Source organism: Lepidochelys olivacea, assembly GCF_965140295.1.
Source record: "Lepidochelys olivacea isolate rLepOli2 genome assembly, chromosome: 18".
NCBI classification, from domain to species: Eukaryota; Metazoa; Chordata; order Testudines; family Cheloniidae; genus Lepidochelys; species Lepidochelys olivacea.
Window position 1 is genome coordinate 17,415,115 of NC_140428.1, and position 23,643 is coordinate 17,438,757.

General features: G+C 41.8%; 1 protein-coding gene across 2 annotated transcripts in view; it reads right to left on the reverse strand.

The window, feature by feature from the left end:
• The window catches only part of PDPN (podoplanin), a 28,683-nt gene extending 14,980 nt beyond the window's left edge, over positions 1–13,703 (reverse strand). Inside the window, exon 1 of one of the 2 annotated variants that reach the window (XM_084651606.1) lies at positions 13,420–13,703. In XM_084651606.1, coding sequence (XP_084507732.1) covers positions 13,420–13,489 — 70 coding nt within the window. In that variant the 5' untranslated portion in view covers positions 13,490–13,703. The remainder of the gene's footprint in view (positions 1–13,419) is intronic. The other variant, XM_084651607.1, reaches the window with a different exon arrangement.
• Positions 13,704–23,643: the final 9,940 nt, after the last annotated feature.

The following is a 23,643-nucleotide window of genomic DNA, read 5'->3' on the forward strand; positions in this document are numbered from 1 at the left end:
TCAGTTGATGATCACTTATTATGGCTAAATTGAACATTTTCCAAATTAAGTATATTCAACATGAGATAGATGGATATGGCAGTGGAGGTAAACTATCGGTATGTATATGTCTACACACATATATTTGCAATATACTTTGGTTTAACCTTGTGGCCTAGGTCCTTGGTTTGTATTAAGCATCCTGGCCAAGAAGTCAGCTGTCCTTTATTAACAATGTTTAAAGTTTGTCTAGAGTTTTGGCCAGAGGTGCTGAATCCACCAGGTACTGTGTAAACGGAACTCGTGATGCTTGCCTTAACATGGAAGAAGTACGATTTTGCTTTTTAGAGAGGTCCCTGGAGGCCGAAACAAAACTCACCTGTGATTGACTTAAAGTAATAATGAACAGCTGCTCTGTTGTGCCATTGGAATTAATCTGATAGAGCACTGAACTGTGAAGAGGACTCTCAAAGACGTGTTTGGGAAGGTTTTGCACTTCCCCACTAAGGACAATACAAACACAAGTCCCTAGAAGCAAGTTTAATCAGGTATAGTTTAATTCTAAATTAGATTGTGTTTGCCTGTTACCACTTGATGGAGGTGCTCAATGTGCATCTGGTTTCTGCACAAAATTTCTTCAAGTGCTGTGGAGTGATCTCTAAATTACTCACTGATTTCCATATCCAGTTCTTCTTTCCTTGAATACATACTGTACTATATATATATATTCCCCCAGTCTGAGCTGCAGTGCATTTATTAGAAATGTCTCTATCAAGAAATAATTTCATTAAGACAGTTGTCCTAACTATTTCACTAAACCCAGCCACACTGCCCGACTGGAGCCGCCTGAGCCGTGTGGGATCGGTTAACCATTTAAACAAAATATTTTTAATCGTTTAAACAGTTAACTTTTTAAACAGTATTTACATCCCTACTAGGCACTGTATTCACATAACAAAAAAGAGCTGCCCCAGTGATTTTATAATCTAATATCATTCTTGTGTCGGAAAATACTGTAAAAATCCTTTTTCTATCTAAATTATTTTTAAAAAATTGTGTTTGATGATTATTTTTCTCTTCTATTTTTGAAGAAGCTCCAAAAGAGCAAATACTGATACATATTAAATGTTTCCCCGGAGCAGATCTAAACCATAAAATATTTAATAAAGGCTTTTCTCCAGATCTGAAATGTCTACCAAACATCAAATATTTAAAAAGAAAAATCCAGTTACTGAACAGAGAAAGTCTAAATGCAGATACAGACTAAAATACTTTGTCTTTGGCCCTCTTTGGGTTTACAAAGTAGTGCCTTTAAAGTACAATATTTGGATTAGGATGCTGTATATACTGTATGTAAACCAAGAAACATCTGCTTGAGAGTTCAACAATGCAAATTGTGAGGATCAGTTAAAGTTATAATCCCAGTCCCAACTGAAAAAACATCCCTTATTCACTAGTCACAGAATAAGCACAGATGGAGAAAACCAATGAATGGAGGAAAACCCCACATGGGAAGTGAAAGAAGTTCACTACATGCTCAACAAGAACCCCATTCAGGGAAACTAATTACTCTGTTGGCAGTGCAACGGCTTTCAGCCCTTAAGAATTACTTGATACTATGGACGCCTAAAGGAAACAATGCAGCAGAACAAGTAGAGCATTAGTGAGCTTCACAAAGAGAGACATGAGGGGCTGTGAAATAATCCAATATTGTATGCCAGAGGTAGTATAGGAAATCTGTCTTTGTCTGTATGTTTGCATTAGTTATTTCTATAGTGCACAGCCTTAAAGAGCTCAATCTCTTTATCTTAGATTAGATTAGATAAAGAGGTGACTTGATCATGGTATATAAGTACCTTTATGGAGAGAAAATATCAAGTACTAAAAGGCTTTTTAATCTAGGAAAGAAAAAAAAAAGCATATGAACAAGAACCAATCCCTGAGAGCTGAAGACAGATTAATTCAAATTAGAAATAAAGCATAATTTTATAATAGTGAGTGTGATTTAACCATTGAAACAAACTACAAAGAAAGGGGAGTGGTGGATTCTCCATGTCTTGATGTCTTCAAATCAAGGCTGGATGCCTTTCTGGCAGATAATCAAACATTGGGCTCAATACATTGGAAGTTGGGTGAAATCCTCTGGCCTGTGTTATAAAGGAATCAGACTAGATGATCTAATGGTTTCTTTTGGCCTTAAAATCTATTATTTATTTTTGGGTTTCAATTACAGGCAAACAGGGTTTGTAAACTCTCATTAGTTCTCTGACCCCAAAAAACAGAGATTTGGAAAACTTCATACTCTGTCAAGTTTGTCAACCCTAATTCTCAATACATAGTGACCAATGTAGTTAAATGGATTTCCCACTCGTATACTATTGTACACAAGGAATAAACTCCATCTGAGGCCTGGTCTATACTACAACTGGTAGCATAACTCAAGTCGACGTAGCTTAGATCTACTTACTGTTGGGTACACACTACACTATGTGGATGGGAGACGCTCTCCCGCTGACATTGCTTCTGCCTCTTGTTGAGGTGGAGTACAGAAATCGATGGGACAGCATTCTCCCATCAATTGAGTGTGTCTTCAGTAGACCCGCTAAATCGATGCCGCTGTATCGATTGCAGCAGTGCCGATTTAGCTCCGTAGTGAAGACAAACCCTGAGTCAGTGAAGAACGAGCCTGGAATCCCAGCCCCACTGAAGTTAATGAGAATTTTTTCATTGTCTACAATGGGGCCAGGATTTTATCACAAGAGTCATACTGGAGAAACGCACATAACTGGGGCAGTACAGTATTTATAAGCACCTCTACAGTAGTAAAAGCAGTGTAGAAGGCCCAGTGCTTGCAAATGCTCTTACAGTAATAAACCAGCATGTGTAGTCTGACTAACAAGTAATCTTTTGATTACAAACCAATGTGAGCACACAGGAGAGGAAAAAATGTTCTTGGAAAAGGAATCTGATTTCACCTTCAAGCATTCCAAAGTTTAAAATATTATTTGAACAAATTTGGGGGGAAACTATCTTCACAGGGAATGAAATTCACCCCATGCAAGTGTTCAGCACAAAGCCCATTCATCACTTAAGTCTTCAAAAGGGGGCTTAATTGGGACGTAAGTAGTGCATGGGCTTGGTTCATTACTGACCATGTGTACAGATACAATTTCACCCAAGCTGATCCAGGTTTTAGGGGGAACCACTGCAGAAAGCAGCAGTTCAGTTCAACATATATTTCCGTTATTATTTCCGAGCCATTTGTAAACATAAACATTCCCTTTGGAACCATGACTCCCTCCTACCACTGGCTCATCTCTGGTCATTGTTATTTCAGTTGTAGATTGGTGCAGATGTAGTTTAATCAGTGCATTTTGCATTGCCAAATTCCAACTGGATGCATTCCAGTTCACAGCTCCCAACTGCTATTGGGTTGCAACTTCTCACACCACAACAAGACACAGTGTCTTTGAAAGCTCAGTATTGCTTTGAAAATATTTCAAATGCTTAGACATCCCATGGCCCACATATGAAAAGATGAGCTCATGGCTCACTGTTTATCATGGTGTGACAACCTACTGGAAAAGCCTCTTTTGATTACTTTCAAAGTATGCCTGTTGTGTAGGTCAAGAGAATGGGCAGGAGTTGCATGACAGTTGTCAGTTAGCATGTCTCTCAGGTACCTCCAAGAAAAACAAAGAATCTTTAGAAGACAGAAGATACCAAAACCACCTTTTGACTTTCCCTGCGGCCTGAAGGAATGAGACCCCTGTGTGCAAAGCCAGCACACAGCCTGTGCCTCACCTCAGCCCTCAAAATAGGGTTTAAGTAGGATATAAATGGTGAGTAGACTTTGGTCTTCCCCTCTTCATGTGGTGAGTTTCACTCCCTGTGAGTCATGGGAATATTTAGGTAAAGGCAGTTAAAGAATCCACCTTAACAAAAATTGGAAGAGGCTTTTTCTTTGTTTTTTTCTCTGTCCAAGTTGAGAATATACAATCTGAAAAGCAGCACTCTGTAGTGTAAAGGCATAGGGGGTTTGTGGGTCTGCGTAGCAGACTAGGGACCGAATGGCTAGGCAGCAGTTCTGCGGAAAAGGACCTAGGGGTGACAGTGGACGAGAAGCTGGATATGAGTCAGCAGTGTGCCCTTGTTGCCAAGAAGGCCAATGGCATTTTGGGATGTATAAGTAGGGGCATAGCGAGCAGATCGAGGGACGTGATCGTCCCCCTCTATTCGACATTGGTGAGGCCTCATCTGGAGTACTGTGTCCAGTTTTGGGCCCCACACTACAAGAAGGATGTGGATAAATTGGAAAGAGTCCAGCGAAGGGCAACAAAAATGATTAGGGGTCTGGAACACATGACTTATGAGGAGAGGCTGAGGGAACTGGGATTGTTTAGTCTGCGGAAGAGAAGAATGAGGGGGGATTTGATAGCTGCTTTCAACTACCTGAGAGGTGGTTCCAGAGAGGATGGTTCTAGACTATTCTCAGTGGTGGAAGAGGACAGGACAAGGAGTAATGGTCTCAAGTTGCAGTGGGGGAGGTTTAGGTTGGATATTAGGAAAAACTTTTTCACTAGGAGGGTGGTGAAACACTGGAATGCGTTGCCTAGGGAGGTGGTGGAATCTCCTTCCTTAGAAGTTTTTAAGGTCAGGCTTGACAAAGCCCTGGCTGGGGTGATTTAATTGGGGATGGGTCCTGCTTTTGAGCAGGGGGTTGGACTAGATGACCTCCTGAGGTCCCTTCCAACCCTGATATTCTATGATTCTATGATTTATTCACATCATATGCTGACATCATAAAACACGAGACTGCATATGACCATGCATATATATGCGTATATATAAAGGAGAATACACTCCTTTCGAACAATTTACCTGGGTCACACAGAAAACAGTCAGTGGGGTCATTGCATCTTAGAATTCAAGTTACTTTATTCACATTCATTAATTGAAATCGGCAATCATTACCTAGTGATTAACTCTCAGGATTTAAAAGCATCGGAGCATTTGTCAGAGTCAAAGCAACTTGAATTTTAAATGTAATTGAACCAGTGAGTGTGCCTCAGATGCCCACACTGATTGATCCAGGTAAGGCGGGTTGTTTCAAGCCTGGGGGCCAAATTCAAACCTAACAAGAAATGGGTACAACTCCCTTGATTTCAATCCACGTTGCACCCACGTATATAGAGTCTGAATATGGACCTGTAGCTGTATTGCACACACAGCCCTGAGATTTCAGATTAAGTTCAATGCATGTGTTTATATGAATGTTCCTTTTCAGATCAGAAACCCACTGTCAGTTTTGGTGGGAGATACCAGCAGCAGATTTTAGTCTTATAATGGACATGGTATTCTCTTCACCCGAAGAAGTAATGGCTTGGTACCCACAAATAACTAGACAGGTATTTCACTGACTTCCCCACACAGTTTCTATTGATATTGCTATTTTGCCACAGCTGTACTCAGGTGCTGCCAAAGTACCATGATTAGATTAGAAGCTGATCATAACTGTACATTTCTTAGGGATATGTCATATACAACATGTCATGCCTTTCCCATTACAGAGGTAGTAGACTGGAAGTAGTTAACATATCAGCCTGGCAGTACTGCTATCTGCACCATCTTTAATGTAATTACTCCATTTTGAGTAATGTCCCAAATCTATATTTGTAAAGTTAAAGGGTTGATATAAGTTACTGAAGCCCTATGAAATAATGCTGTCTGTGGGAACCCTCCTCCTCATCTAGTATTCGGGAACTGATCCACCACATAAGAATATCTTCTATACCTATTCTATGTTGTAATGTAAAATAACATGCATTCACCATGTCAAGTCCTATCAAGCTACTGTAAGTCACATCAGGAAACCATGGGAGGTGCAGTCCACACTGCATCACACAGTGTATAGATTTTCATGAAAGCCAAGGGACAGCCATCTACACATGCTACCCTAAGCTTGGGGGAAACCTGGCTTCTTTCCATCCCCAAAGTATTTGGTACCTACTGGATACAAACTAGTACAAGATTGATTAGGAAAAAGTGTGTGTGGGGGAGAATAGGAGCTTTTGAAGAACATTATTTTCAACTAGAGTTGAGCAAAAATCACCAGTTTCTTTTATTTTGGTTTTTGTGGCACTTCACAACTTCTAGGTTTAGCTCTGGATGCAAACTGGTCACCTGCTTCACAACTTCCATGGTCTCAAACTTCACTCCACATATAAAGTTCTTGTTAATATTCAAAAGACTGTAACTTTTAGGTCCTGAAACTATTTACGAAACCAGTGGAAGTGGCAAAACTGGCAGATTATCCCATTAGTTGCTGAGACACATGTTGCTGGAGCTAAACTACCCTGGTTTTTGCTTCTGGAAGGAAAGACCTTATGACCAATAAAAGTTTCTTTTGAAAAAATATTGCGGGATATAACTGTGGCATTCTTAGCCAAATATAGCAGCAAAGAAACCTGTACACGATTCCAAGATGGGAAGCAGTATATTCACCATGCCACTCTCCAAAATGTTGCTTGGATAGTTTTGCCAAAGGTCTGGGGCCAGCTTTTGCTCTTTGTTACGTGCATAGAACGAAAGCCAGAGTTAGGCCTTGCAACTCTATTTAGTGCTTTGTACATTTAATTTAAAGGAGCAGAGCTGGCATGTCACTTCTTGTACTAAAATGGTAATTGCAGGATATATTAAGTTTTATGAATGTGCATGTTAATTTTTAGCTTAGGCTGTGTCATTGTGTGGCATGAAAATTATGCTATTAAGGAAGAAGAAACACCTCTCCATTTAACAGAGCTGTTTAAGAACTGGATTGTACTAGAAAATCTAGAGCCGCATTTGTTCCACAATATGGTTAATGTCATCCTTCCTGCTTGTCATGCTTCCAGTAGGATCAAATTCTCTGCTGGCTTAATCATCTCCATTATGCCACCAGACAATTTTGGTGCTTAAGGTTTATTCTCAGATTTTAGGAGCAAAGTCACTTCTTATTTAAAATGTTCTTTACCAGAGGGCTAAGTCTGGGAGGCATCAAAGATGAAAGTTTGAGAGAAGCCACCACCAATGATGTGGGATCAGAAAGTTAGACCAAGGAAAATCTATTTGTGTCTAATAATACCCCCAGTGAAATCTTCATATAGGCCATTGAGATAGCTCAGGAAATATCATACCCACTATTATGGGCTAACTGAGTGCTTGTGTTTCAATCAGCGCCAAACCAACAGTTCCCCATCATGTCATGTTATAATTAAATATCATGTGGTAGCCTACTTTGCAGACACTGCAGTTTATGAATGCTACCACAGATTTAGTTCATGCTGAAAAAATGGAACTTTCAATTTGATTAACTGTATCCAAACCTCAAAAGAAGTTTTAGGTAAGTACTCGGATGGGAGACTTCTTAGGAGCAACAAGAAACTGTAGTAAGTGGAATTTGTGACACTGTAGGTGACACTCTTCCCTTTGATTAATGCACTGAAGCAATACCCCCAGCACATTATTGAGGGGTGCTGCAGGTGACTTTTACTGGATGAGATGTAAAAAAACCTATCACCTGAGCACCTATGGCTGTTAAAGACCCTACGGAATTGTTTGTAGGAATGGGTGTATTAACCCAAGTGTCCATACCAAATTCCACCTCAAGTAACTACATTCTCCATGCTGAAATTCCCCTTTGGAGGCAGCGTTCTTCACTTCTTGCCATAAACTATTGTGTTCATAGTGTTAATGTGTGTAATATGCAGCTCGTTCATTCTACTCCAGAGACGATTGCCATTTGGTAGTGGGCAAAGTGATCCCTATATATCCTTTACTTACCACAGGTCTAACCCCCATGAGTCTGAGATTCAAATCCCTGGGCATGGACCCACCTTTGCCCTTTATTGTTTGAGTTCTGAATCTGCAAGGAGCCTATCTTCTGGGACTTGCTCTGATATGGCCACTTCTGGAGAGACTTAAGTTCAAAGTGGTGGAAAACTCACAAAAACATCTGATCTCACAGGGTTTCTGACATTTGAGAACAAAATCACACAACAGCAGCTCTCTAGATTTCAAATACAATCTCTTTGTCTATGGTTTGGTTTCAGCCTCAGTTTAAACCTAATCCAGAACGAGGTCCAAACCCCACCACCTCTGCTCACCTTTCTCTACAAGTGCAGTGTGTTATTTTCTTCTATTATGGATGGATCACTTGATGATTACCTGTTCTGTTCATTCCTTCTGGGGCACCTGGCATTGGCCACTGTTGGAAGACAGGAGACTGGGCTAGATCAGTGGTTCCCAAACTGGGGTTCGTGAACCCCTGGGGGTTTGTGAAATGTTACAGGCGGTTCTTGGGAAAAAATTCCCTAATGGCGGCCAGAGCTGTCCCTAGGAACCCCAGGCAGCATGGGGCCAGCAGCCCAGAGCCTCTGGACTTCCAAGAGCTGAGCAGATCAAAGCAAGCATATTTATCACACTGAGGAGATTTAAACTTCAAGACTCCTTATAAGAAATGAAAAGGGAGGTGGATATTTTTTTGCTGTTTTTAAAATTAAATAGACAGCTAGTATTGTTTTTAAAATTATTATGAAGAACAAATTTAAGCTTCGTTGTAACGTGCGTTTTTTGCCTGGACTGCTCAAGACCTGAATGCTTGTATAGGAGGAACTCTGAGTTGGCTTCTTAAATACCTTCGTGCTGTTTCACATCTGATACTCCTTGATGAAACGTAGGAGCCTTTTCTTATAACAGGCTTATTCAAAGTGATACAAGCTACGGAAAGTGAGATCTTGGAAGAGTGTTGCCGTTTACATAAATGTAATAAAAATACCGTAATGATAAATAATTTATAATAAATAATGTGTAATAAGCATGTCATAAAAACAAATTTAATATTTCCACGATCACTGCTTTTATGAATTACACTCAGGTAAAGGAGAAAATCCCTGGAAATATTCATTTTTAGGAGGGGGTTTGCGAGACTTGACATCTTAGTGAAAGGGGTTCACAGGTTGTTAAAGTTTGGGAACCACTGGGCTAAATGGACCTTTGGTCTGACCCAGTATGATTGTTCTGATGTTCTTATATGAGTCAGTTGCTTAAGAGTTTAAGTACAAAGAATCTGTAACCCACTTGGTTGGTTCCACATTATTGCCAACCCTGGACACTGAAAAATCATGGGTCAGGCCCCCAGATAATCATATTAGCTTAAAAATCATGGCCTTTTGAAAAATAATACATTTGGGGTTCTTTTTATATACCTTCTGGATTTTGAGCTAGTAGGGGTCACATTTTCAAGTTTTTTCTCTGCAACTTAGGAAATGACTTTTTAAAAATGAAGCTGAAGTTCTCACTTACACACATGACTCCAGCAGCTCAGGCTTTAACAAAAATATGAAATATCATGAAACGCAGAATAAAATCCAGAGAGGGGCAACAGTGGACTATTTGGAACCATTGTGTGGCTGTTTTCAGAGTGACGTTGGCTCCTTTTTCTTATAATTCTTAATGGTAATTTGCAATTGAAAATCATGGCATGACACATGGCTGTGCAGTGACATTCTGAAAGGAGCTGCCCTGATTTTGTTTTTGTTATTTAGGAAGATGCAGTCTGTGTCGATTAAACCCTAGAGTGCCTGATGCTGGTTCCCAATACATGTACTGCCATATGGATTTGGTGGTTTTTTTGGCACTGAAGGCAGGTGAATGGGAGAACACTGTGAACCTAAGAAAGCATCTTCCTGTTGGAAGCAAGCTCCTGATGCACAGTATGGGATCCAGTTGGGGCCTGATTTATGTTGCAACGTGCTTTGTCGTCCTGCCGCTCCATGTGGTTCATGCTGCATGACAACATTTTGCTGAACTGTCAGAAACATTTCCTGTGGCTGGTGTATCTGGCCGCCACACCCCGCTGCAGATGGTTTCTGTTGCCTTGACTGGTCTAGCCAGAGGAACAAGGCCAGCACTTTCCCATCTCTGAGTCTGATCCTGTAGGGCCAGCCTAGCAAAGAAACAGCTGATTCTAAATAAATCCTCTCAGCTTTCCAATACTGCACTTAACTTTGCTCATATAAAGGATGCTTGCAAAATTAAGTAATATTCTAATTGGGGCAGATGCATGGGGAAATGACCAGAGTTCTGGAGAACTACTGTCATGTAAATGACTAGTAGCCATGAATATGAGGCAAAGCCAAGGTGGGAAAAGTGACTCTGTACTATTCAGAGATTACAACTTTTTTTATTTTGCAGCAGAAAACCAGCCATAGAACCAAAGATGTTAGGAGAAAGACCGATATTGTTGACTAGCAAACAATGTCCATTCTCTGCAATGAGGGCTGATATCCACTGGAAGACTATTTCTTAACTGATTTGGGAATTTTTTTCCCTGATACTAAGATATACACAAAGGCCAAAGGAAAAGTTTACGTAGCTCTTTGTTCACTAAGAGTATGTGTATACTTCAAGATGTAAACTCCAGCGCAAGGAGACATACTCATGAGAGCTCGCTGTAAGCAGAGTGTAGCTACACTGTGTGGGAGCGGTTAGCCATGCCTCGGACGTACCTGTTCAAGATGCTCGGTATGTATGCAGGGCAGCTAACTCATCCCATTACTTACACTGCCACAGCTTCCCTCTCTCAAGCTAGCACATGTATGTCTCTTCACGCTGGAATTTACACTTCCGTCTTGAAATGCCGACGTACCGTAGAGCATCCGGGGGCTGAGAATGTTTGTGTATTATTGGCCGTTCGCATAGGATTCACAGATTTTCCTCACAAAGCTATTTGTATCTTTGCTGATGTTGCCCATTGCTCGATCTGCACTGGCTGCTGTCTTTAAATCGTATGTTTTAAAGGCTTGCTGGCTCACAAGTGGCCCCAGATGCTTTGTGCACATCTGGCTTTGGCTAAGACTTAAAGATTTGGAAGTAGCTGATACTGCTAACCTGCTTCGATGGTAGAGTGAATCATGTGGACTACCAGTATAGGAGGGGAATATTGCCAGGAGCAGAACAGGTCTTGGGTTGGGTATATGCGGCACTAAGTAGCTTGAGGGAAGATCATATAAGAATCTTTCTAAAACTTTGTCCCAAACTCAGACTGAACCTGCCCTTCCAGATTCTGTCTAGGTCCAGAAATGGAAAGGCCAAAATGCCACTAAGAGACAATGCCAGGTTTATTTCTAGCCTAAGCGGACGCAAGAAGTACCAGAAATCTTACAAGGAATGTCCCTTTCCACAAAATCTCCAGCCAGTTTTGCAGGCCCAGAGGTTCAGATAATTTAGGTCAGAATAATTATGTTTAGACACAACTCTGCCTAACACAGTGTCCGTCCCGTCCCCCCCCAAAAAATCAGCTTAGTTTTTATTGGCCAAGGAAATTGTATTAGTCCTGTGGGATTTGTTTATCCATAATCACTAACGGGTACAAGTTAGATGACACCGTGGTACAAATGCCCATCTGAGTCTTGTTTGTACTACACTAGACACAGATTAAACCAACGGTGGTGCTGCACCCACTTGGAATCGTGTGTCTGAAAAATCTTAATCCAAAATAGACAGACAGATCAGACTATTAAAGAGCTCCCACATCGAGAGCACGGTTCTGTAAACCAACTTCTAACAGAGGTCACCAGAGTTCAGCTCTATCCATTCTGCCAAGGAAAACCATGTTAGCACTTTGCCAGCAAGAGCTGTGTTTAAACATGTTTCTGGCTAACATAGTTTGAACTGTAGCATTGTGACTCATTCAGTGGAGATGGGCACAACACCCACTCTGTCACAGCCACACGTCTTGCTTCAGCGCTCAGAGAAAGTAAGGTTTTTTTCTTTTCTTAAACAACTAAAAACGTCCTCTTTCAGCTACAGTTCTGACATCCCCCAAACTGGTTACGATAATTACAGATAGCTGTTACATATCTCCCTGCCTCGTTTTTCACAGTGGGATACTCTGGTGCATTTAAAATTGGACAGCAGCTCTGGGCGGATTCACCATTTCTCTGCAGCTTGTGTAGTCATTTATACCGGTGAAAAGTAAGTACAAAACCAATGTAAAAAGATGCTCAATCAGAAAAATACCATTTGACACTTTGCACTGATGTGAAGGACTATACGAGGAGGTGCAGGGTACTGAAGATTTGAGCCATATGTGCTTATCTTGGGGAACACAAAATGGAATAGGCAAACATTTTCAAAAGTGTCCACTGACTTTGAGTGGTTGTAAAGTTTGGGAGCCCAACTTGAGACACCTTGAGCCAGATTTTCCGAGGTGCTAAGCGCCGGCAGTTCCAGTGACAGTCAGTGGGCAAGGTCTTCAGGTGGTATAAATTGACATAGCTCCACAGATTCCAACAGAACTGAGCTGATTTAGCTGAGGATCTAGTCCAATATCTTAAGTAGCTTCCCAAAAGCAAAAGCTTGCAAAATAATTTTCCGCTTTTGAAAATTCTGGGCATGATTAACACATTTGATAAAAATATTATCCTGTCATGCAGAACTTTGTTGGCAAAACCCCGCTATCTTACACCACTGCAACCCCATTGATGTTAATTGCCTATTGGCCAGATACTGATATCTTGATTTATATTGAGTAGCACATTACTCAATGAATGGTTTTATCAGTTTCAATGTGACTCATTGTGGACTAACGGTACTATTCAGTGTAAGTGGATCAGATCTACCCCTACACATTTTAGCTGGATTAAAAAAATCCAAGAACTCTAAGAATGCAGAGTATTCCATGCTTCTAATACCTAAAATTCAAAAGACATAGTTTGCAAAATGTACTCCCCCTGAGCAGGCACAGAGCACATTTCAGAGTCGTTACATTTGCTTAGAACCTGTCTTAATCAATCATTTTTGCCATTTCATAAATTTCCCCAAGAACTGTCACAACACTTGTTTATACGGAAATACAGTCAAACATGTTTATAGTGAAGTCAGCATTAGCAACCCCCCTTTGAAAGTGAAGTAGTGCGAAAGTCCTCCATTGCTACAGTGCACTGAACTCTACAACGCAATCTGTTTACAAAGAATTTGTTCTTTGAATAAAAATCACTTTGGTATCAAAGGTTCCACTGTTTAATTTCAGTTACACTAAATCATTGCTGACAGTAACCTCTTGCACACAGTACATGGTAAAACTGGAGACATTTCCAAGGGCTGTTGATGTAATGCTTTCACTGAGTGCTTATAATAGTTCCCACTCCCTTGCATTCCTGTATAAAAGGCAACATGCATCAAAACTGTTTTTGAACACTCAGTAAACTTTACCAGTTTGAAAACTTTGACGTGTCTCTCTCACGTTAGACACTCACTCAACAGTGGCTTTTAAGAATTCAGAAGGGAGAGCTTAATAAACAACACAGACCAGTCCCGCTGCAAATGAATAAGAACAACACAATCTGTGTTAATTACAGCAAATCATTGGAAATAATTTCATCATAGGATTCTTCTTACCTTCTTCAGCAAATGCCCTGAAGGGCATGCTCCCTAGGAGGAAGATGAGGAGTTGAGTTTGAATAAACATCTTTGATAGTTCTGTTTCCAATCCTGGGATCAAACTATTCCAAATTCTGATTATTTTAGAGACAGGGTGGGGGAAAGTTGAACTCACAAGCAGAAATCACTGGAAAAGCTTTGGGGTTCCAAATATTCCTTTGACTGCAGTAGCTAGAGGGGTAGGTTTTCCCAACGTGATAACTGTATAGCTAAAGAAAAGTAACTGAGAATGGAGTCAGCATTTTTTTTTTAACTCGGGGTGGGAGGCTATCTAAGGTGGTCTTGGAAAAAAGAGGCAGGCCCGCCCTCTGCACTCTGTTTGGCCAGCACTAAAATTATGATCTCAGACCAGGTTTAAAGTTACAAGATCTGCATCAGATTTTTAGAAGATGCCTGAGACCATTATCTTTAGTGAAGGGGGAGGGGAATTCAGGCAGAGGGAGGTGAGCAGGGAGTTCCCTCCTTTCTATAAAGTCCCCTTTCAAAAATATTTAAGGATCAAGGGTAAAGTATAATTTTCCCTGTGTTTTTCCAGCAGTAAACTGATGTTTTCTTCACTTCTCAGTAAGCCCGTGTGTGTGTGTGTGTGTGTGTGTGTGTGTGCAGGGATAGAGAAATAATTGTGGAACAGAGGATTTAATGCTGCTAGTAAACACAGTGTCTGATTTTGGTATGTGTGTGTCTGTCTGTGTATCCTCAAGTGACATCCTAACGGTCATCTAGCATTTATATGTTGGCATGTCTATGCACTAGCAAGCACTAAGAGCAGTCTGCTCTCTGAGACCTTGGACAAGTAACTTAATTTTAGCCTCAGTTTACTCATCTGTACGTACTACGTTAGGTTGTTGTGAAGCTTAATTAAGTCAAATAGATAGAGTAACGGATTGACCATTCCTGGGACACCCCGATCCCCCAGAATAGGGAGTCCCTTGATCCGCCCTATTCAAAGGCCATTTGCGCTTCCCCTCACCCCCTTTAGGAGCAATGTGCCGTGCATTCCTACCAACTGGGGCCTCCACCTAGTGCTGGGTGTACAAAGGCCTAACACCTTATGACCAGTAGGATATTCCTTAACTAGGCCAGTAAAGCAAACACCACATAACAATAAATGACAGTTCATTCCTTGGACAGGAAAGGGGTCAACTGAAAGGAGGAGATGGGAACGGGCAAGAGTCTCAGGGATGAGAACTAAAGAAGGCCCCAGCCAGTCTTGTAACAACAACTGAAAGCTCAACCTGGAATCAGTAGGCCAGATGGGGGCAGTGGGCTTGGAGCTCAGGATATATATCTGTGTCTGGGCAGCTGACAGCTCTCATGCCAGTAGGACAGCATCCAAAGCGGGACTGAGTCCTGGCTCCCAGTGCCTGGAGGGCCTCTGGCCTCTGCTGGTCTGCAGCCCCTATAACTACAGTGTTACCAGCTCTTGTGATTTTTCCATGCGCCATGGGATTTTGGAGCCCATCTGGCAATGACGTGAGACGTTTCAGCCCTCTAGGGAATTTCAGGCCTGCTTGGGGGAAGCCTCTCTGATTGCTGCCCGCCTCTCTCGCCTGCCTCCTGGAGAAGAGCAGGACGGAGGCAGAGCTCTCTTCCCCCCCCCTTCAGCAACCCAATGCCATTCTCACAGTACGGGAGCAGAAAGACCCCAGTCCCTAAGGGTTTCTGTGCTCCTCCCTACAGTCCCGTGAGCAACAGGATGGCTCCTCTGCCTCTCCCCCACCCTTGCTGGAACACCCAGCCTGGGAAGGGATCAAGGTGGGTGATGAGTCCCTGCAGCCTGGAAAGGGGAGAAGAGCACCCTGCTGAGCCCTCCCCGGTCTGGGGAGGAGGGTGAAGAACTCCAGGAGAAACAGAGGTGAGACTGGGGGAGGGGGAACAAAACTGATCTGGGGCCTGGGGGGGGTGGCAGTGAACAGATGGGGTGGGGGAATGGGCAGAACTGATGTGGGAGCAGAACTGGGAGCAGAGGGAGCAGGATTAATTGCTGGGCAGGGGATGTGCAGATATAGGGGGTGAGGGTCTCAGTGGCGGAGCCAAAATCCCCTTACCCGATAAATCCGGGGAAGTGGCAACACTAATTGTCACACACATCTACCCTGGGCCTGTGGAAGCAGCCTCTGTGAAGTCCTCAGACGGGCAGGAGCTACGTGCCTGAACACATGAATGAATGAAGGCTCACAGCCCCCGTAAGTAGTAGGTACAGATGAGTAAACTGAGGCTAAATTTGACCATGTATATAAAGAACTGTAAATGAAAGGTGCTATAAACAGAATTATTTTGGGTGTTTTTCCAAGCAAATACACAGCACTGGTGGGTTGCCAGTGAGCTGGTTGGCTGAGGGCAGTGTGCTTCACAGCAGTGTAAGTATATGGCCTTGGGAAGATGTTCCCCTTCCTAGGGGAACAAAAATCTCAGCTGGAAATTGGATTAAAAATGGAAGTTTGTTTAACCTCATGATATTTTAAAACACTCAGCACTTATTTACTTATTTATTTATTTTAGCCTCCTTTATTTAAAAGATTTTGATTATAGTCTTTTTGAAATTTCCCTATGTGCTATTTTACTGGTTAAAAACCTATGTATGTTCTCCCTCCCACCCATTACATACCAGGCCCCTTAATCAATGCTGTTGATTCCCATCTGCACAATGTAATGTTAATCATTTACTCCACAGAAAATTATATACAATATCTTCTGCTACCATCCATCAAAATTACAGATGTCTTGATTTCAGTGCCATTCGTTCCATCCACTAATTTGGCTTTGGAGAACATGATGGTCCTCTTGAACCAGAGGCAACAAATAGAAAAGTTTCCCTTTTTCCCCCCCCCATTGACTCATCATCTGTAACAGCCTCCCTAGCCTTTTCTTTTTGCGGATACAGACTAACACGGCTGCTACTCTGATTCCTGGGGCTTGTTTCCAAAGGATAGGACTTCTAGAAGTGAGGGGCTGGATGCGTTATTGGCATAAGTGTCTTCAATGGAGCAGATCCTCTTATTCCGGTGATGAATTTGGCTTGATGTCTCAGCACTGGTCATTCCGTTTTTCCAGCAATGACACATCCCATTTTCCAGCAATTCTGTATTCAGTGCCAAAGGCTTAGCTATACCAGTAAGTACCCATAGCCACATACTCCTTGTTGAAGCTCAGATTACTAGGAAATTAGAATTAAACACATACGGCTCAATGTTAATTTAAGAGTTAGCAGCTTTTCTTGACTATAGCCTGCCTGGATTATTGTCTTCATAGAACTAACTAAACAAATATTTCCATGTACTGTGTTTCAGCATGCCCTGAGTCACCTATAAAACCTGGGATGGATTATTCAGGGGTTGAGCTGGTTAAAAATTTCCCAACAGAATGTTTTCTGTTGGAAAATGCAATTTTATTGAAAATGAAACTTTTCACAGGAATGTGCCGATTTCAATGACACTTCATTTAAAAAAGATATTCAAAGTAGTTTGACCTTATCAGAACAGAATGGTTAGATTTTTTTTTTGTTTCAAAATCACTTGTAGTCTAGGGCTTTATTTTATATTATTGTATAAAATTTAATATATCCAATTTTAAAAGTCAAAATCGGAACAAGACATTTTGATTGACTTGAGACAAAAATATTTGAAAATGTTGTTACCTAGAAGAATTTGAAATGGTTTGGTTTTGTTCTGATTTGGAACAAAAACAAATGGAAAACTCAGGGTCTTTCCAGGACATTAGCCCTGTTTTCCCCCTTGATCAATGAACCTATTTACAGTACCCTGAGAACTTTGCATGTTTAGAGTCAAATTTGTCCTCAGATTCATGGATGTATCTCTTGTTGGCTTCAGAATGAGAATCTTTCTGAAGGAGGACATATGGTGTGCTGGATTAAAAAACTTTATTTTTTAAAGTTCATTTAATTCTATTTGATAGAACAGAAAGTGTCTCAAGTTGGGCTTTCAAGAAATAGAGGGTTCCAAAGATCTGTGGCTACTTCTGAACATTTTTGTCTAAGCCTATTATGATATATACCAATTTCTTCTGACCAGTAAGTCAGCCAGTTCCTCATCAGAAAAAGACTTTAGAGGATTCTACCTACCTGTCTATCAAGAATTTTATAAAGTCAGCTTCCAAGCACAACAAAAAAGGAAAGGAAGTTGCCTAAGGAAATATAGCAAATCAGTGGCACAGCTGGGAATAGAACCTAGATCTTTTAACTCCTAGTGCTGTGTGCTAATCAGTGGAGTATACTGCCTTTAGCTAGTACCACTTTCAGCTAGCACTAACTAGTGAGACCCATCCACTTGTTAGTTATGACAAATTATTTCTCTAGACTCTGTCTTTTCTTTGGTGCATGTGCATGGCTCCCTTGCATAATGTTTATGAAAATTGTTCATTCACATCCAAGGGAGAAAATGGAAGGAGAGGTCCCTAAGAAATATGTAAATGAAGGAATTTGGGATTTGGGGCCATTTTATGACCCTGGGGATGGAACAAAAACCCAAGCAAACAAATAAAATAACAAAAACACAAACCCAAATCACAGTTTTAAAGAATCATCTTCAGAAGGGGAATCTCCTTATGTATGGGCATGCACCTAGGATAAGGGATAGGAAGTTTAAAAGCAGATAACAGGCTAAATTCCTCCCTAGTATAACTCCACTGAAATCAGAGCTCTTTGTGAAAAAATATTTCACCACATATCACAAAAAGAAAAGGAGTACTTGTGGCACCTTAGAGACTAACAAATTTATTTGCTTATGCTCAGATAAATTGGTTAGTCTCTAAGGTGCCAAAAGTCCTCCTTTTCTTTTTGCGAATACAGACTAACACGGCTGCTACTCTGAAACCTGTCATTCACCACATATCGTTATTCTACTAATCTAGCCAATATATTTTGTAAAAATAAAGAGAAGTAATGTTTTGTTAGTGGAGCAAGAGACTTCAGTTCATCCCTAATTCTACAGTTCAACCCTATTCAGGAAAGCACTTCACCATGTGCTTAACTTAACTACTTGATTTCATGGGGGTTGGACTAGATGACCTTCTGGGGTCCCTTCCAACCCATATATTCTATGATTCTATGGGATGTAAGCACATTCTTAAATTTAAGCATGTGTGTAAGTGCTTTGCTGAATAGGGACGGACTTAGGCATGTGCGTAAATGTTTTACTGAACTGGCGCCTGGACCTCTACAGATGAGTGCCAGAGGTGTCCCATATCTATAAGCCTAAAATCTTACCAGTCAGATTCTTCAGTTTGGAATGTACCAGGCTGTGAGTGGGTGAGTCACTCTTTAAAACTGCCTGGTTTTGCACAGGGCCGCTCTGTGGGGTTTTAATGGCAATGCTTTAGGGGAGGAGGGAGACAGCGCCTTGAACACAAGCTGCTATTTTGTTTTCATTTCATAAGCTCTTCTCTCCTTCTGACCCTATCAGTCATTTACACAGCCTCCTGGGAGGCCAGGCTGTCTCTCTGACTTAGCGAGAGAGAGACGCTGGAGGTGGAGAGAGATCATCCAGCAAAGTTTAATGTCTCAGCAACAAAAGCATTATGAGTTCTGGGATCATTTGTTTTTCTTCTGAATCATGGGGTTTAGCAAGAAGGACCTAATCCAAAGACCACTGAAGTCAATGGAAAGATTCAGAGCTTAAAATTCAGATTTCAGATCATATTTTTCAATGAGGTGCTTCCAGCTCTGCAGATGGGGAAGGGTTTGACCCCAGATGAATCAGTGTGAATCTGCTGCACAGGAAGGGATGAGCCTGAAACAGGGGGCCAGTGCAGACAGCCAGAACCTGGCTGTCACCCATGGAGCACCTAAGTGTGTGGGCTTCCTGCACACAGTCACAGAGGGGTGTGGCCAGGGGATCTATGGCTGTGTTAACTGGGCTTTTCACAGATGATTTGGCCCTGCTGCACCTTCTTTGTATGCAAATTCCCCTGTAAGTTTAATTGCCTGCTTTTTTCTTAACTCCCTGTTGTAAGCTCTTGTGTGGTGTTGATTTGTGGTGTTACAACTGGCATATAGAAAAGGAGTACTTGTGGCACCTTAGAGACTAAACAATTTATTTGAGCATAAGCTTTCGTGAGCTACAGCTCACTTCATCGGATGCATACTGTGGAAAGTGTAGAAGATCTTTTTATACACACAAAGCATGAAAAAATACCTCCCCCCACCCCCACTCTCCTGCTGGTAATAGCTTATCTAAAGTGATCACTCGCCTTACAATGTGTATGATAATCAAGTTGGGCCATTTCCAGCACAAATCCAGGTTTTCTCTCCCCCCCACCGCACCCCACCCCACCCCCCCCACACAAACCCACTCTCCTGTTGGTAATAGCTTATCTAAAGTGACCACTCTCCTTACAACTGGCATATGCCACCCCAGAGATGGCTGTATTGCTCTGGTGAATTAAATAATCCCTTGCTGTCTATTGATGGTGTGATTCACATCCATGGAATGAATCCAGACCCCAGTGACACAAAGTCCATCTGAAGGACAGGGGACCTTGCTGCACAAGGCAGCCATAATCCCTACTCTGTTGGGGGCCCAATGCTGCCCAGGAATCAAGCAGGACCAGTCATGGAGAAGGCTTGGCAATGACATCTGGGAAACATGCTCCTTGAGTAGCTTCCAGGGGAGGCTCCTATGGAGCTCCAGGTGTAGCTTCAATTTGCCTGTGCAGAAATCTCAGGGAATGATAGCCGCAGAACCACACTCCTGCTTCCTCTCCGGGATGATTTCCCTCTGCTTCTGCTAGCAAAAGGAGATGCAAGTTGTGAGTCAAGCCCTAAACTTTTATGTCTATGTTATCTGAAGTGGCCCCATGCCTCTGTTTTGGGGGTTCCCATCCTGAGACCCTGATCTTTAGAGGAGCTGACCATGCATAGCTGCCATTGACTTTCTTTGCAGCTCTGGGTGATCAGCACCTCTGTAAATCAGAACCATGGTGCCTCAACCTGGACACCCAAAATCAGAGGCCATTTCTGAAGCATCTGGACTTCATGGTTCCATCCCAGCTGAAGGTGCTATATAAATAAATAAATAAATACAAGCCCAAATAATGGAACACATGTTTTATTTCCGTTTTCAAAAGGTTGCATTCAGTGTATGGGAAGAGACCTCCCTGTTCATGACTTTCTAAGGAGTTGGAGGTGACCAGATAGCAACTGTGAAAAATCAGGACTGGGGATGAGAGGTAATAGGGTCCCTATGTAAGACAAAGCCCTATAAAATCAGAACATCTGGTCACCCGAGTTGGAGGGGAGGTTCTGGATAGGAAATGATTCAAAGAGTCAGGCAGGGACCTTTGTGGAGTGGGTGTGATTTCCTGAAAGGTTTGTCCACACTAAAGCAAAATTGCCATTTTGAAGCAGAATAACGAAACCTGGTAGCTATCATTCCGGGTCGCTGCTTCTTTCAGCTATGAGGCCATTTACTCAATGGCTGCAGATCTGAATCAGGGGTTGTCATAGTTCAATACCTGCCAAAGGGGTGGTTTTGGCTGCAGTGGGAAAACAGGAAATGACTTGAAAATTAATAAAGCTTGAAGAAAACAGCTTTTATGTTTCTGACCCAATTTTGCAGGGCCCACAGCTGCCCCAGGATACAGAAACAGGAAATTTGGCAACGGGAAAAGACAAGTTCATTCTAGTTTGCAAAGGATAACAAATTGTAGGCTTCAGTCGCTCTTTACCAGTATACTTTCTAGTGCTGCGGAATGGCTGACGTGCATTCTATAAACTGGGTTTCTAGAGAAACTCTTCAAGGGGACAGGAAACAGAGTCCCAATTGCATTGGAGCTAATTCTGCAGAAACAAATTCTAGCAGCAGTTGGGTCTGCACTGTAAACAAAAAAGCATTAGAACAAATCTTGGGCCAGCCAGAAACTAACCCTAACCCTAACCCTGCATGCTCTGGCAACTAGAAACTGCATGGGAGGAAAGCAAAGAGAAAACCCAAAGTCTCCCTTTTCAAGAGCCCAGGCCCCTACCACTTGAGCTATAGGAGAATCTTTATTTGATGCCACAGCGTATAGGGCAGTGACGCAGATATGCACTAGCCAGTTCATAAGGGTACTTTGATGGTTATTTCACTGCAGTGCAGGAAATGAAGTGAAAAGGACAAATCCTTTGTTGATTTACACTTCTTCAATTTCAGACCCTCACTGTGGAATTTTTCACATTCAGAGACTTCCAGCAATAATCCTTTACCTGTTCCTCAAACAGTCAAACACCTCATTTCTTACTGTAAAAGACAGAACACCCATTTGTTCATTTAAGTGGCCAGAAGGCAGAAGCCAAAGTTACAGGTGATGCTGCAAGGGAATAGACACTAATATGCACAGCAAAGCCAAACCAAAGCTTTTTATTTTGAACGGGGTCTGGAAGCTGTAGGAATCCATTTGGAGACTGACAAGAGAAAAAAAAAACTTGAAATTTACAAAGGTAAAAACCATTTATTAAAGAAATAATTTTATTTTTATGGTTTATATCCATTTTCGAATATACAGTGATCACCATTTAAGCCTTATTGATTACCTTGTGCTGGAAAAATTAATGTGACTGCAACATTCATGGTATTATATTTAGATTGAACTTGGAACATGTAATACTGCCAATATAGGTTCCTTGTCTGGATTACATCTTCCACGATGCACTGTGGCCACAGGACTCCCATGATGCACTGTGGCAGCTCACAAGAGGAGAGACCATGGTGCATCATGGGACATGCAGTCTGGCCCAGGAGCCTGACCCAAAGGGGAATACTGAGGTATGCTGCAGCCAAATTACAACTCAGGCATATTTTGTTTTGATTTTCCCATCAGAAACTTTGGATTTTCAGGCAGAGGTTTTCAGTTTTTCCATTAAGATTTTCCATGGAAATAAAAACAACCCATTTTCAAACCAGTTTGGTGTCAGACATTAAATAGTAGAGTTGACATAGCCCCATTTCACAGAGCTACCTAAGTAGAAGTTGCAAGATTCCAAGGGTTCTTTTCCTGAAAGAAAAATGGGGATCAACCCTCAGAGATGGGTCTACATTCACCAATGATCTGATGGAAAGTCCATTGAAATCAGTGGGACTCTTTCCATTGACTTCAGTGAGCTGTGGGATAGGCCCCAGAAGAGGTTCTAAATAGCCACGGTCCTGTGCCAGTTTTTGCTGACTTTTCAGCTGGAGTCACTGCGTTAACTCATTTCTATGAAAGCATTTGGCCTACCCAGTGTTTTAGAATCTGCAAAGCCAGATCCCATTCTGTTATAAAACCCTTGACTCGCATTTGTTCCAGTGGATACAAAGGGGGTGAGTATTATGGGCCTTATCCAAAGCCCACTGAAGTCAATGGGAGTTTTTCCCTTGGCTTCAGAGGACACTGGATTGTTCCCTAAATGATTTTACCTACATTATTTGCCAGTTGTGTTTCTTTGCATATACTTTCCAAAACTTTGTGTATACTTCCAGCTCAGAATAAATGATCAACAGACCAATTTGCATGTATCACCACACATTAGCTGCTGTCCACTGCATAAGAAAGAGATCTTGGGGTCATTGTGGATAGTTCTCTGAAAACAGCTGCTTAATATGTAGCAGCAGAACGGTACCATTAGTAAAGGGGTAGATAGTAAGACAGAAAATATCATAATGCCACTGTATAAATCTATGGTATGCCCACACCTTGAGTATTGTGTGACGTTCTGGTCACCCCATCTCAAAAGAGATATAGTGGAAGTGGAAATGGTACAGAGAAGGGCAACAAAAATCATTAAGGGTATGGAAAAGCTTCCATATGATTAGAGATTTAAAAGACTGGGTAGTTTCAGCTTGGAAAAGAGACAACTAAGAGGGGATATGATAGAGGTCTACAAAATCATGCCTGATGTGGAGAAAGTGAATAAAAATTGTTATTTGCTCCTTCACATAACATAAGAAGCAGTGGTCACCCAATGAAATTAATTGGCAGCAGGTTTAAAACAAACAAAAGGAAGTATAGTACTTCTTCACACAATGCACAGTCAACCTGTGGAACTCATTGCCAGGGGACATTGTGAGGGCCAAAAGTATAACTGAGTTAAAAAAAGAGTTAGAGAAGTTCTTAGAGGATAGGTCCATCAATGGCTGTTAGCCAAGATGGTCAGGGATGCAGCCCCAGGCTCCGGGTGTCCTTAGCCTCTGATAGCCAGAAGCTATCAGA